Below are 12522 nucleotides of genomic sequence, written 5' to 3'. Positions count from 1 at the left end.
CCTGCCACCCCAAACGGCCTCCTCAGTCCCTGTGTGCACTTCTTTGCACCAGTATCCTTAAGATCCATCTTGCCGACACGGACTATTTGACAAATCAAGTAAATTTTATCCCTGTTTAGGTCTTTGTTTCCAAGATCCTGTGGGGAAAGAAACAAAAAATTGCCCATCATGTGCTGAATGGGAAAAAAAAGTAGACAAGAAAACCCAGTAATAGTAATTTCTGAGGGATGTATATAATAATTGCTATACATGGACCAATCATACAGTAAGTCCTGGAAAAGATAGAAAACAAGGCTCTCACATCCATTTTACAGATAAGCAAGGTAAGGTTTGCAAAGGAAAATGAGTGATAGAACTCTAGTATTTAATCCCAATTCTTCCCTCTCAAAATGATAGGATGAGAGAAGGGTAGAGGTGGTATATCAGCTGTACAGACAGGATTCCCCGTATGCCGGGGTGATGGATCCAAAAGTAGCATTTGCTACAGATGACTCGGATGATGCCATCGGTCACATCATTGCTCAGAACCTCTGAGAGAGAAGGCAAAAGGAAGAGAGAAAAATCATAACAGCTACCATTTCCTGCACATCTAAACTGTGGCCATCAGTTGGGTTGAGGTAGTGCTAACAACGCCAATATCAGAGAGCTTACAACACAGCAGAAGTTTACTTCTAGTGCAGTCTACAGGGCCAACGAAGAGGGGTGGGGGCTCTGATTACTTACTTACTCTGGGCCCCTGGCTGGCAGCTCTATCTCAGCATGGGTGCTCTCACTGTCTCTGCCACAGGGGAAAGGAATGTGGCAAATCACTTCTGGCTCTTAAATCATCTACCCAAGAGAGATGAACATCACTTTTTGCTTGCATGTCATTTGCCAAAGAAAGGCATATGGCCGCACCTGACTTCAAGGGGTCAGGAAACTGCAGTCAACTATCTGTGTGTTTGTTTATTTATTTATTTTATTTATTTTGAGACAGGGCTTCACTCTCTCACACAGGCTAGAGGGCAGTGGCATGATCACAGCTCACTGCAGCCTCAATCTCCCAGGCTCCAATCATCCTCCCACCTCAGCCTCTTGAGTAGCTAGGACTACAGGCATGAGCCACCATGCCTAGCTAATTTTGTTTTATTTTTTAAGAGATGGGGTCTCACTATGTTGTCCAGGCTGATTTCAAACTCCTGGGCTCAAGCAATCCTCCCACATCAGCCTCCCAAAGTGCTAGGATTACAGACATGAGCCACCGGACCCAGCTCAACTGAGTCTAGAAAAGCCAAAACTGGTGAAATGCACTGTCTCATCCACTGTGCTAAATGATTCCTGCATCATCATATTCAATCCCTCACATCTCTGAAGTACATACAATTATTGCATCCCCATTTGACAGATGGGGAAACTGAGACACAAAGAAGATAAGAGGCTTCCCCAAGGTCACGACCACAGCCCATGAGACTCTGGGCTTTGAGCCCAGTCCCTGACACCAAAGACCACAAACATAGCTACTACAGTACAGCTCCCTTGCCATCAGAAAGGCATGCAGGAGGAAACTCCTGACTGCATGCTCAAATCTAAAAGCTTCAGTGATCCTGAGGCCCCCTGCCAGTAAGGATCAGCTAAGGAAGAACCAAGACATGCTGTTGGCATCAGAGTAGAGTACCCTGGGCCAGGTCTCAAAAGGGAACGGTTTATTCTCCTTCGAGTTAATTCTCATGCGGGCATATGCACTGGGAACAAGCTGTCGGCTGACATCAGATCCAGGACCAAGGCACAGCTGCCATCCCCAGCCTCTTACTATGCTGGTATAGGAGGAAGGGAGTGGGGCTGTGTGGAGTCTCTGGGAACAAGGCAAGGCCCCAGTGTGGTCCACACCTTCCTGCTTGGGGACCATGATGGTTAAATTTTGTATGTCAACCTGGCTAGGTTGTGGTACCTAGCTGTTTGGTCAAAAACCAGTCTGGATATTGCTATGAAGGTATTTTGTAGACCCGATTAATATCTACAACCAGCTGACTAAGTAAAGGAGATGACGTTCTATAATGTCCGTGGGCCTCATCCAACCAGCTGAAGGTCTTAAGAGCAAAAACAGGTTTCCCAGACAAGGAGGAATTCTGCCTCAAGACTGTAGTATAGAAATCCTGCCTGAGTTTCCAGCCTGCCAGCCTGCCTTTAGGATCTCAAACTTATATTCCATGGGTTCTGTTTCCCCAGAGAGCACTGACTGGTACAAGGGCTGTCCATCCCACCAGCTGCAGGAATGGACATCTGCTTTTCAGGCTAAGAAAGACCCCCCCACCCCATCATCTGCATCCCTTGCCTTCTTCTGCAGGCATTTGACTTTGAGATCCCAATTATCTCACGTCCAGATGGTTGGAACAGCCTTGTCTCTGGTCTGCCTGACTCCTTTCTCCAAACCACCCTGAAATCTCTTATGAATTCATCTTTAGACATTGCATCTATTATTTCATTTCTCTCCCCACAACAACATTAATAGCTCCCTATTTCCTGCCCTATTCGTTCTACTCTTTCCCAGTTGACATGAAAGGACCTAGACATAATATATCCAGCTGTCCTAGCCCACTGATTCCCCATGACTCTCTGAATATAAGTAGGTTATTTTTGTCACAAAGATTTCTTTATTGCTCCATAAACACACAATGCTCACTTCCAACTCTGGATCTTTCTTCCTAACCACCCTGCTCCCACACCTCCCCTCCAATGCTTGCCTCTTCCTCCTCTACATATCCACATTCTTTCCATCCTTAAAACTTGAATCCTGCTTCCTTCATAATGACCTCCATCCCTAATACCTTCTCTCCTCAAATTAGGATTCTCCATATTTTTGAAATACTTAGATTGGTGCCTTTCAGAGGCATTTCAGAGCCACAGAGGCCCTGGTACCTGAAAACTTCCTAGACTTGAAGGGGCTGAATTGCCCCCACCTCCACACACATACCCCAAATTCATATATTGAATACCTAATCTTCAGCGTCTCACACTATGACTGCATTTGGAAACAGGGTCTTTAAATAAGTAATTAAGTTAAAAAGAGGTTGTTTGGTCAGTATGACTGGTGTCGTTATAAGAAGATATCAGGACACAGACAAACACAGAGAGAAGACCATGGTGAAGACTCAGGGAGAAGACAGTCATCTGCAAACCAAGGCAAGAGGCCTCAGAAGAAACCAACCCTGCCAACACCTTAATCTCAGACTTCTAGACTCCAGAATTGTGAGAAAATACATTTCTCTCGTTTACATGAACCAATCTGTGATAGTTATGGCAGGCCTAGCAAACTAATATACTACATAAACCTAGAAGAGTCCCAGGTAAGCCCCCATTCCATCTTCTTCTCTTAAAATTTTTTACCTGCTCAAAGGAAGATGTCAGACCTCTTAGAGCTGTCTCATCAGACAGCTCTCCCCCCACCCACACACACACACCTCCACACTAAAGAATCTTAAAGTGTAAAAAATAGCCAAATGCTATATTCACATTATATTCTCTGGAGGGTGTGTCAACTGGCAATCCTTATACAGAATTGTGCTCCAATCTATGGTGTCTCCCAGTCATTTCTGCTTCGGCCTTATAAAACTCAAAAGTATTGGGGAAGCAGGGCAATGGAACTTAACAAGCATCACCTGATTTAGGAACTCATTAGTGCTTCTTTTATTGTTCACTCTTGTTGCCTGTGTGTTAGCAGCCACCCCGAAACTGAGCTAAATCTTAGGGAACCTCCTAGTATATGCTGCTTTCTTCTTACATAGCCTTGTGGGGTGAACCCTTACAAAACAGAGGGAAAGGGCCGGGAGCAATGGCTCACGCCTGTAATCCCAGCACTTTGGGAGGCCGAGGTGGGTGGATCACGAGGTCAGGAGATCAAGACCATCCTGACCAACATGATGAAACCCCATCTATACTAAAATACAAAAAATTAGTGGGGCGTGGTAGCATGTGCCTGTAGTCCCAGCTACTTGGGAGGCTGAGGCAAGGGAATTGCTTGAACCCAGGAGGTGGAGGTTGCAGTGAGCTGAGATTGCACCACTGCACTCCAGCCTGGCGACAGAGCAAGACTCCATCTCAAAAATAAATAAATAAATAAATAAATAAATAAAACAAAACAGAGGGAAAGTCAACAGTCAGCTGGACCCACATGCTAGGCTCAGAGAGGCTCAAAGAGCTGGAAGCCTTCCCCCAACATAGGAGACCAGGAAGAGCTAACATCCAGAGAGGGAGGAAATAAGGCCAGCAAGACACATGCTTGCCAAGTCTTATCTCATCTCTAATTTAAACGTCACCTCAACACCCAGTTGAAAGTAACTTCAGTCACATACCATCACATCACCCTGTTTTAATTATCTGCATTGCTTGGATTGCTTTCTGACATTGCTCTTGTTTATTTGTGCATGCATTTTATTATCTGAATTTAACCCCACTGCATCATGAAAGCACTCACTGCTGCATCGCCAGTGCTTAGCACAGAGCACATGCATAGTAGGCACTCATTGGCTAGCTCTTGGATCGATATAAGAAGTCAGAGCACCATCACCTTCCTTGCCCCCTGATATGGTCTGGATCACTGTCCCCACCCAAATCTCATATTAAAATGTAATCCCCAGGCTGGAGGTGGGGCCTGATGGGAGGTGATTGGATCATGGGGGTGCTTTCTTACGGTTTAACACCATGAGAAATGATGATAGCACCAAAGGTGCTATCATCATGATAGCGAGTTTTCCTAAGACCTGGTTGTTTAGAAGTGTGTAGCACCTCCCCCATCTCTCTTGTTCCTGCTCTGGCCACACAGGACAAGCCTGCTTTCCCTTTGCCTTCTGCCATGAGGGCAACTTTCCTGAGGCACCCCCCCCCAGAAGTCAAGAAGATGCCAACATCACCCTTCTCGTACAGCCTGCAGAACCATGAGCCAATTAAACCTCTTTTCTTTACAAATTACCCAGTTTCAGGGATTTCTTTATAGCCATGCAAGAATGAACTAATACACTCCAGATCAAGACTCTGATCATCTCAACAGAGGGAAGCATCCAACTGTTGAGCCTGTCAACCAAGGCTCTCAACTCCACTTGTTCTGAGGAGCTGAGGTGTGGCCCAGGCAGAATTCCATGAAGGCAGGATTACATTCTCATTAATGCTGTGTGACACAAATTTACTGATGCTCTTTCTCCCATGTTTACATCATGAATTGGTTCTCTGCAAAATGAACCACTGATTGATTCCCCGTCCTTCTCCCTCTCATGAAACATCTGTCTTGTGGCTTAATCAGGAAGGCCTGTGGGACTCTCCTATTTATCAAGAAAATAAATAGGCTCCTCCTTCTAACTAATAACAGACAAACAAGATGGAGGCACATCTATATATGCCAAGAAAACTTTGCCTGAGCAGTTAGGACCTATGATCCTATTCCATGCTTCTGGCCCATTTTTTAAAGAAAATAACAAACAAAATTAATCAACTATTCCTCAGTCTAATCACAACATAACATAAGACATTGCAATTAATGGGCTGTAACCAAAAAATTATTGTAGAGCAAGGTAGGTTAATCTAGCATGTCGGTCACTCCTGGATCCAACTCATCTGTTTGGTCAATGCCCAAATCCCTCCCTGGCTCCTCCTCTGTAATTCCCCTTGCTAATACAGGCAATGTAGTGAAAAATCTCATAAATAGTGTTCTCCCCAAAGAAGCTTACAGACAATGCTAAGATATTTAGGTGTCTTAAGATTACACTTGCTGGGTGCGGTGGCTCACACCTGTAATTCCAGCTACTCAGGAGGCTGAGGCAGGAGAATCACTTGAGATTCTCCTTGAGAGCCAAGATGGTGCCACTGCACTCCAGCCTGGGTGACAGAGCGAGACTCCACCTCAAAAAAAAAAAAAAAAAAAAAAAATCACTCTCTTCACACCCTTATGGAAACAGGATGAGAAAGCGGTCTCTACTGGAAATTATAACCTTTACTTATCTCCTTCTTTACCCTGTTTCCCCTATTCAGAGCTAAAAAGCCAGCTTCACTTTTAGAAATAAATCATCCAAATAACAATCAATTTCAACATTTCTACATACATGTCTTGCCCAGTGAGTATTGGTATTTAGAAGGATGATCCTAAGGACCCACCAGATCGTTAGTCATCGATGACTTAATTATATTCAGAATGTCCAATTTACCAAGGCAGTCAATGTTCTAGGAAGGTCCTATTTTTTTCTGATATATTTTAGAAAGATTTTTCAGAAAGCCCTGAGCAAAGAAAGGAACTCAGGTTAATCATGAATGAACTGGAAAATCAAAATTGCTGTTGTGCCCAGTTCATCTGGGCATTATTGCTCAAAGAAGTTGGTGCTCATTTATGTAGCATTCTGCATATGTTCTCTGTGTGTGCAGGAGTGAAACAGATATGGAGAGATGAGGAAAAACAGAGGTGAACATCCATCTTTCCAAAAGCTTCCTCAAGGCACACAATGTCCTTTGTCAGCTTTGGATTTCTGCATGAAGCCCAGAACACAGCTCTGCAGGACAGCCACACTCCACCCTGAGCTCCTGACCAGCCTCATTTCCAAGGTCACGTTTTTGTGGTTGGGGAACACGGTAACGAGAAGAGGGTGCACACTTACCGTGAAGACCACCTTCAGATTGTTGAGCATCTCAATCTCCTTAGGGAAGCCCCGGCTGCCCCATCGCACTAGGTAGTTCTCACTGTGGGAAGAAGAGTGGCAGCCTGTTACTGCCAGGGTATCTGACATCCATTTAGTAAAAACATTCACCAAGCATCTACTATGTGCCCAACACCATACTGGCTGCTGGGAGTATGCAGGTGTTTAAGATAGACATGGTCCTTCCCTCCAAGAGATCACAGTTGTGTTGGGAGACAGACATTAGACAGGCAAGAGCAAAGAACTATTAACATATGTGTATTTGCCACTTCTATCCCTCTCCCATCTGCTAAGAAAATTCTGGCACAGCTGTCTAATATTTTTGAAGAGCATCTGCATACTGATAGAGGTTATTGAGAATGGCAGAGATGAGAGGGGAAAGGACGTTAGTATATTTTATTGGACATCAAGAATATATTTACCCTTTCCGGCCCATTCCCCATTCAAGACTGAGTAAAGATCTGAATTATTTTAAGTTACCCTTTGAATGTAGAGCTGTTTCCTTGAATGGAATGTTATACTGTGATGGGTCATATAGGGCCTCAGCCATTATCTAAGATACAATTAAATAACTGTTTAAATGCCATTGTGACACTATTTATATAAAATTGTGCTACAGGCTAAGCACCCTTAATCTGAAAATCCCAAATATGAAATGCTCCCAAACCTGAAAATTTTTAAGTGTCAACATGATGCTCAAAGGAAATGTTCATCAGAATATTTTAGATTTCAGATTTTGGGATTAGAGATGCTCAACTGGTAGATATATATAATGCAAATATTCCAAAATCGAAGAGAAAATCTGAAATCCAAAACACTTCTAGTCCCAAGCATTTTAAATAAGGAATAGTCAGCCTGCATAAAGGAAAATTTCAGGATGTTATATGAATGTGTATCAAATGGGCCTGACCTAGTGGGTGGTCAAGGAAGTCTTTGCTGAGGAAATGACATGAAATAAAGTTGGTCAAGAAAAGAAGGTAGGAAAGGGAAATGTTTCAGGCAAAGTCAACATGAGTAAAGGCCATGAGGCAGGAAAGAGCTGGATGCATCTAGGAAACAGATTCAAGGGGGCTGGGCGCGGTGGCTTATGCCTGTAATCCCAGCACTTTGCGAGGCCAAGGTGGGCAGATCACCTGAGGTCAGGAGTTCAAGACCAGCCTGGGAAACATGGTGAAACCCTGTCTCTACTAAAAATATAAAAATTAGCCAGGCATGGTGGCACATGCCTGTAGTCCCAGCTACTAGGGTGGCTGAGGCAGAAGAATCACTTGAACCCGGGAGGCGGAGGTTGCAATGAGCTGAGGTCATGCCACTGCACTCCAGCCTGGGTGAAAAGGGAGACTCCGTCTCAAAAAATAAATAAATAAAAATAAACAGATTCAAGGGAAAGTTACAAGAGAAAAATTAGAGGGAGAGGCCAGACCACCTAGGCTTTGTAGGCCATTCAAGGCTTTTTGCCTTGATGATGAGAGTAATGGAAACCCATTGGAGGGTTTTATGAGGACCAGCTATATGGTTCTAACATACAATCCTTTGCCATCTCACATCTCCTAGCAGCCGTCATGCTGGTCAGTCCCATCACTCCAGGAAGACAGAGAGGTCTAGCACTTATTTAAGTTAGAAGAAGCTTAATATAGTTTGCTGAGTTGAGTCGTCAGATTTTCCATGCCATCTAAGAGCATATAGTTGGTGCTAAATAAGTGCCCATTATTTTAAATTAGGAACAAGATTTTTTAAAAATTCAAAAATCAAGTTAGCCTAACAAGGCATAAAAGGATTCAGCAAAATTAAAGGGACTTGACTTCCTTTTAGAGCTTTTTTTAATCTCTGATGTCTCATTCCTCTCTCTCCAGTCACCCCTAAAAGGTTAATGAGAGCAGACTGAGCAGAGTTCAAGCAGGCAATGGGGCCAATAGCAAAAATGAACATAGTCCCAGATTAACCAGTGCTTAAAACTCAGTCAAGTTAAGTGGATCTTTTCTTTTGTGTTTTTTTCAGTAAGATCTAAAAATTGTAGTGGAGTTTGCAGTAAACTAACTAGGAAGGCTCCATGCAAATTTTTTTATTTTTAATGCTTTCTCATTGGTAATTTCTGTACTGTTGTTAGTGAAATGCTTATATTCCAGTACCTTCCATCATATGTGGCAAGCCCCTCAGTGACCCAGCTTGCTACGTCTAAACAGCAAGCACCAGCAATTTTCTTCCAGGAGAAGCACAATCATAAATAAGGAAAACAATTTGGAGGGCTGAGCTGGCCCCATCCATCCTCACCCAGGAAGATCTAAGTGGTAGAATCTGAAGGCTCACAGCACCAAGACAGGTAAGACCTCCTCCAAATGACAACCTACTCGGAGGAACGAGGAGTACTATTCCAACTCCTCATCACAAAATTTTTGGGCATAAGCCTTACTATTAGCCTGATACTTGAACTGCTTCTCTTTTGTCCTGTAAAAATTTACACTAAATTTCCCAAACAGGATCCCTTCAGGGATCTGCTGGGGATCTGACCACGATTCAGTCCAACATTAAAACATCGATCCCAGCCATATTCTCCCCAGTCCACATCTGGGCCACACTGAAGATGTCTTAACCTGCCTGTTGTTCACTGTATGTCGTTCCTGGCTAGAGCAGGCAGGAGCCCAGATTTCTTGCTTAGGGAAAGAGCAGCTCTTCAGAGTGAGACTGACATTGGGAGTGTTCCCAGATTCCCCCGCCCCGCTTCCTGCATTGCACCTCTTCTCTTCTTCCTTTGCTTTCTCCTCTTTTTACAATTGCTGGTTTCTGCCCCCTTTGTCCTCCTCCCTCTGTTCATCCCCACTCTCCCAGGGCTGGCCCTCATCTCCAGCACTCTCAAAGATGTCACTCAGGCACACTCCATTGAGCATGGCCTGCCAGGTGGCATGGCAGGGAGCACAGTTGCCACCTCGCTGATTCATGGTCTCCCTCCACAGAGCTGGTCCGGCCATCCATCACTGAGATGGGGCCAGCCGACCACACTCCCTTGTCAATGTGGCAGGCAGTGAGCACTTTCAGATCTGTTGTGTGTCATAGGCCCCATACTATTCCCTCTCAGTTGCTTCCGAGGCTCCTGAAACTGCAGCCAGTGAGCCTTTCAGGAACCTTGGGAGTAACTGACAGGGAACAGCAAGGGGCCCCTGCCTCTGACTCCCAAACCATTTCAAGGTGGGCGTAAGGGACCAGGGACACTCATTCTCAGGGTCCACCAAGGCTAAGCCAAGTGAATTGGGCTGACTCTTAAATGTTAGGGACTTTGATGCATAATAAAAAATACCTTTCCACCATAATCGTGCTGAAACCGTGGTGAAAACCATTTAGAATATTTGACACAACTCATTCGTTGGTGACAGACTTACGTGGGAAATAGCTTGTCTTTGGAGTTAGATGGGCCTGTATATAAATACCAGCTCTGCTGTTTACAAATATTTGTGACTTTGGGCAAATTGCTTGACTTCCCTGAGCCTCATTTTCTCACCTTAGTGACACGGAACCATGAGGATTAGATGAGAAAATGTACAGACCCCCGCACATTCTTCTGAGATGGACAGCCCCTCCAGTTTCATGCATGTCTCCAGGAGGCCTCTGTTTACTAAAGCACCACTATTCACCAGGCATGGTGTATTCATTCATTTAATCATCAAAACAACAAGCCAGGAAGACATCATTTTATCCATTTTTCCCACAAAGGCAGAGAGATCATGTTCTAGCTCTTTTCTAATGTGTGCCTCTACAAAAACTTAAAAATTAGCCGGACGTGGTGGCGCATGCCTGTAGTCACAGTCAGTGGCCTCAGATATGAGACCATATCTTGGGCTAAAACCCCAATGGAGGAGACAGGCAGTGGTCACCTGAGAGGAAGGATGGTCTAAGCCATAAGTAGAGGCCAGGAGTCTGGCAGTGGGAGCTGGAGGAGCAGCAAAGTCTCTTCCCTAGAGATTCCCAAGAGTATTTTCCCTTCCTTGAGCTGAGGCACCCAGAAGTTCCCTCACTTCCTCCATTCCCAAGAACAACTTATTAAAGTAGTAATAATAACAGCCACTGCCCCTTGCAGTACAGGCAACATGTGCCAGGCCTTGTGCATCACAAGCTCTTTCTCATTAAAGCCTGAAGGAAATGACCCTGTGAGGTCAGCACACATTGTGCAGATGGGAAACTCAGGCTTAAGAAACATTAACAACCTGCCCCACGTTAAGAAAGAGTAAAGGCTGGGGCCAAGATGTGAACCCAGACAGAGCTCAGAGCCTATACCCTTAGCCTACTGCTGCTACAGAGGATTTGGAGCATTCATTTCTTAACTCCTATTTTGAAAGTAGATATGGACAAGGAGCAGTGGCTCACCCCTATAATCCCAGCACTTTGGGAAGCCAAGGTGGGAGGATCACTCGAAGCCAAGAGTTCAACACCAGACTGGACAATGCAGCAAGACCCTGCCTCTACAAAAAATTAAAAATTAACCAGGTGTGGCGGCACATGCCTATAGTCCCAGCTACTCAGGAGGCTGAGGTGGGAGAACCATTTGAGCCCAGGAGTTCAAGGCTACAGCAAGCTATGATCGCACCCATGCACCCCAGCCTGGGCAGCAGAGTGAGACCCTGTCTCAAAACAAAAAAGAAGAACATGTTTTTATTCTAGCCTGTGCTGCTTGTCTGAATCTTGTTATTTCTGGCTGTTTTCTGGCAATCAAAATCTATTTTACAAAACCCTACAACCACAAACTCCACTGTGGGAAAAAACTGGTGGTAAATAACACTTCCACTTGACTCCTACACCCTCCAGAGAAGTTATTTCCACATTCTCACTCAGGCGCAGTCTCTTTTCCAGGTGGAGATTGCTCCACAAGTGAGGATGGAAAGAAAAGAGGCTCTGTGCACTGCTTCCCGTAGTCAGAGAAGTACAGCAATCCTGGACACACCTACCTTATGACCGTTTGCTTGTTGGGGTCGTAGAGAGACATGAAAAGCTCAGCATCTTCCCCAATTCTGCACACAAAGTTTCTCACAAACACATAGAGGCTATGGGTGGGGGATGAGGAGATCCGGGAATACATTCCATAATCTGGCTGGACTTTTGACTGAAAGGCAGAAGGAAGAAGGAAAGAAGATGGAGAAAATTAGCCTAGCACCACTTAGAGCAACAGAGAGATAGTCCAGGATACTGGGTTCAAGCCTGAAGTTTTGGGCATTCCATCCAGCTCTGCCATCAAAAGCTTCTGTAACCTGAATCAATTCACTTTGACTCTCTTGGCCTGTATTTTTCTATCTTGGGAAATGTCACCACTGACCCAGACTTCTTCATAAAGTTAGTGTCATAAAAAGCACAAACTATAAGAGAAAAATATTGCTTAAATGGATTTTTTTTAAACTATAAACTTTTGCTCTTTGAAAGACACAACAGCTAGGTACAGATTTGGAGAAACTTGCAAAACATATCTGACAAAGAATTTGTATCTAGAACATACAAATAACTCTTACAACTAATTATGAGGAAAATAACCCAATTAAAATGGATAAAATGTTTGATCAGACACTTCCCAGGAGAAAATACAAGTGGAAATGACAGAAAGCACATAAAGAGATACTCAACATCACTACTAATAAAAAAAAAATGAAAATTAAAACTACAATGAGATACCACTACACAACCACTAGAATGGCTAAGTTAAAAAGTCTGATAATATCAAGTGTTGACAAGGATGTAGAGCAACTAAAGCTCTCATATATTGCTGGTAGAAATGCAAAATTGGGCTGGCATGGTGGCTCACACCTGTAATCTCAGCACTTTGGAAGGCTGAGATGGGCTGATCATTTGAGACCAGGAATTCAAGATCAGCCTGGGCAACATAGTGAAAGCC

General features: G+C 44.2%; 1 protein-coding gene across 2 annotated transcripts in view; it reads right to left on the bottom strand.

Annotated features, from left to right (window-relative positions):
- Positions 1-12522, bottom strand: part of DOCK2 (dedicator of cytokinesis 2) — a 442257-nt gene that overhangs the window by 384053 nt on the left and 45682 nt on the right. For both annotated transcript variants that reach the window (XM_054487363.1, XM_054487364.2), the window contains exons 8-10: positions 11588-11742; positions 6615-6696; positions 2-137 (exon numbers count right to left, since the gene is read on the bottom strand). In XM_054487363.1, coding sequence (XP_054343338.1) covers positions 2-137; positions 6615-6696; positions 11588-11742 — 373 coding nt within the window. The remainder of the gene's footprint in view (position 1; positions 138-6614; positions 6697-11587; positions 11743-12522) is intronic.

This window comes from Pongo pygmaeus, chromosome 4 (genome assembly GCF_028885625.2).
Source record: "Pongo pygmaeus isolate AG05252 chromosome 4, NHGRI_mPonPyg2-v2.0_pri, whole genome shotgun sequence".
Taxonomy (NCBI): Eukaryota; Metazoa; Chordata; class Mammalia; order Primates; family Hominidae; genus Pongo; species Pongo pygmaeus.
Note: the sequence above shows the minus strand (reverse complement) of the source record. Positions and strands in the feature narration are given on the sequence as shown.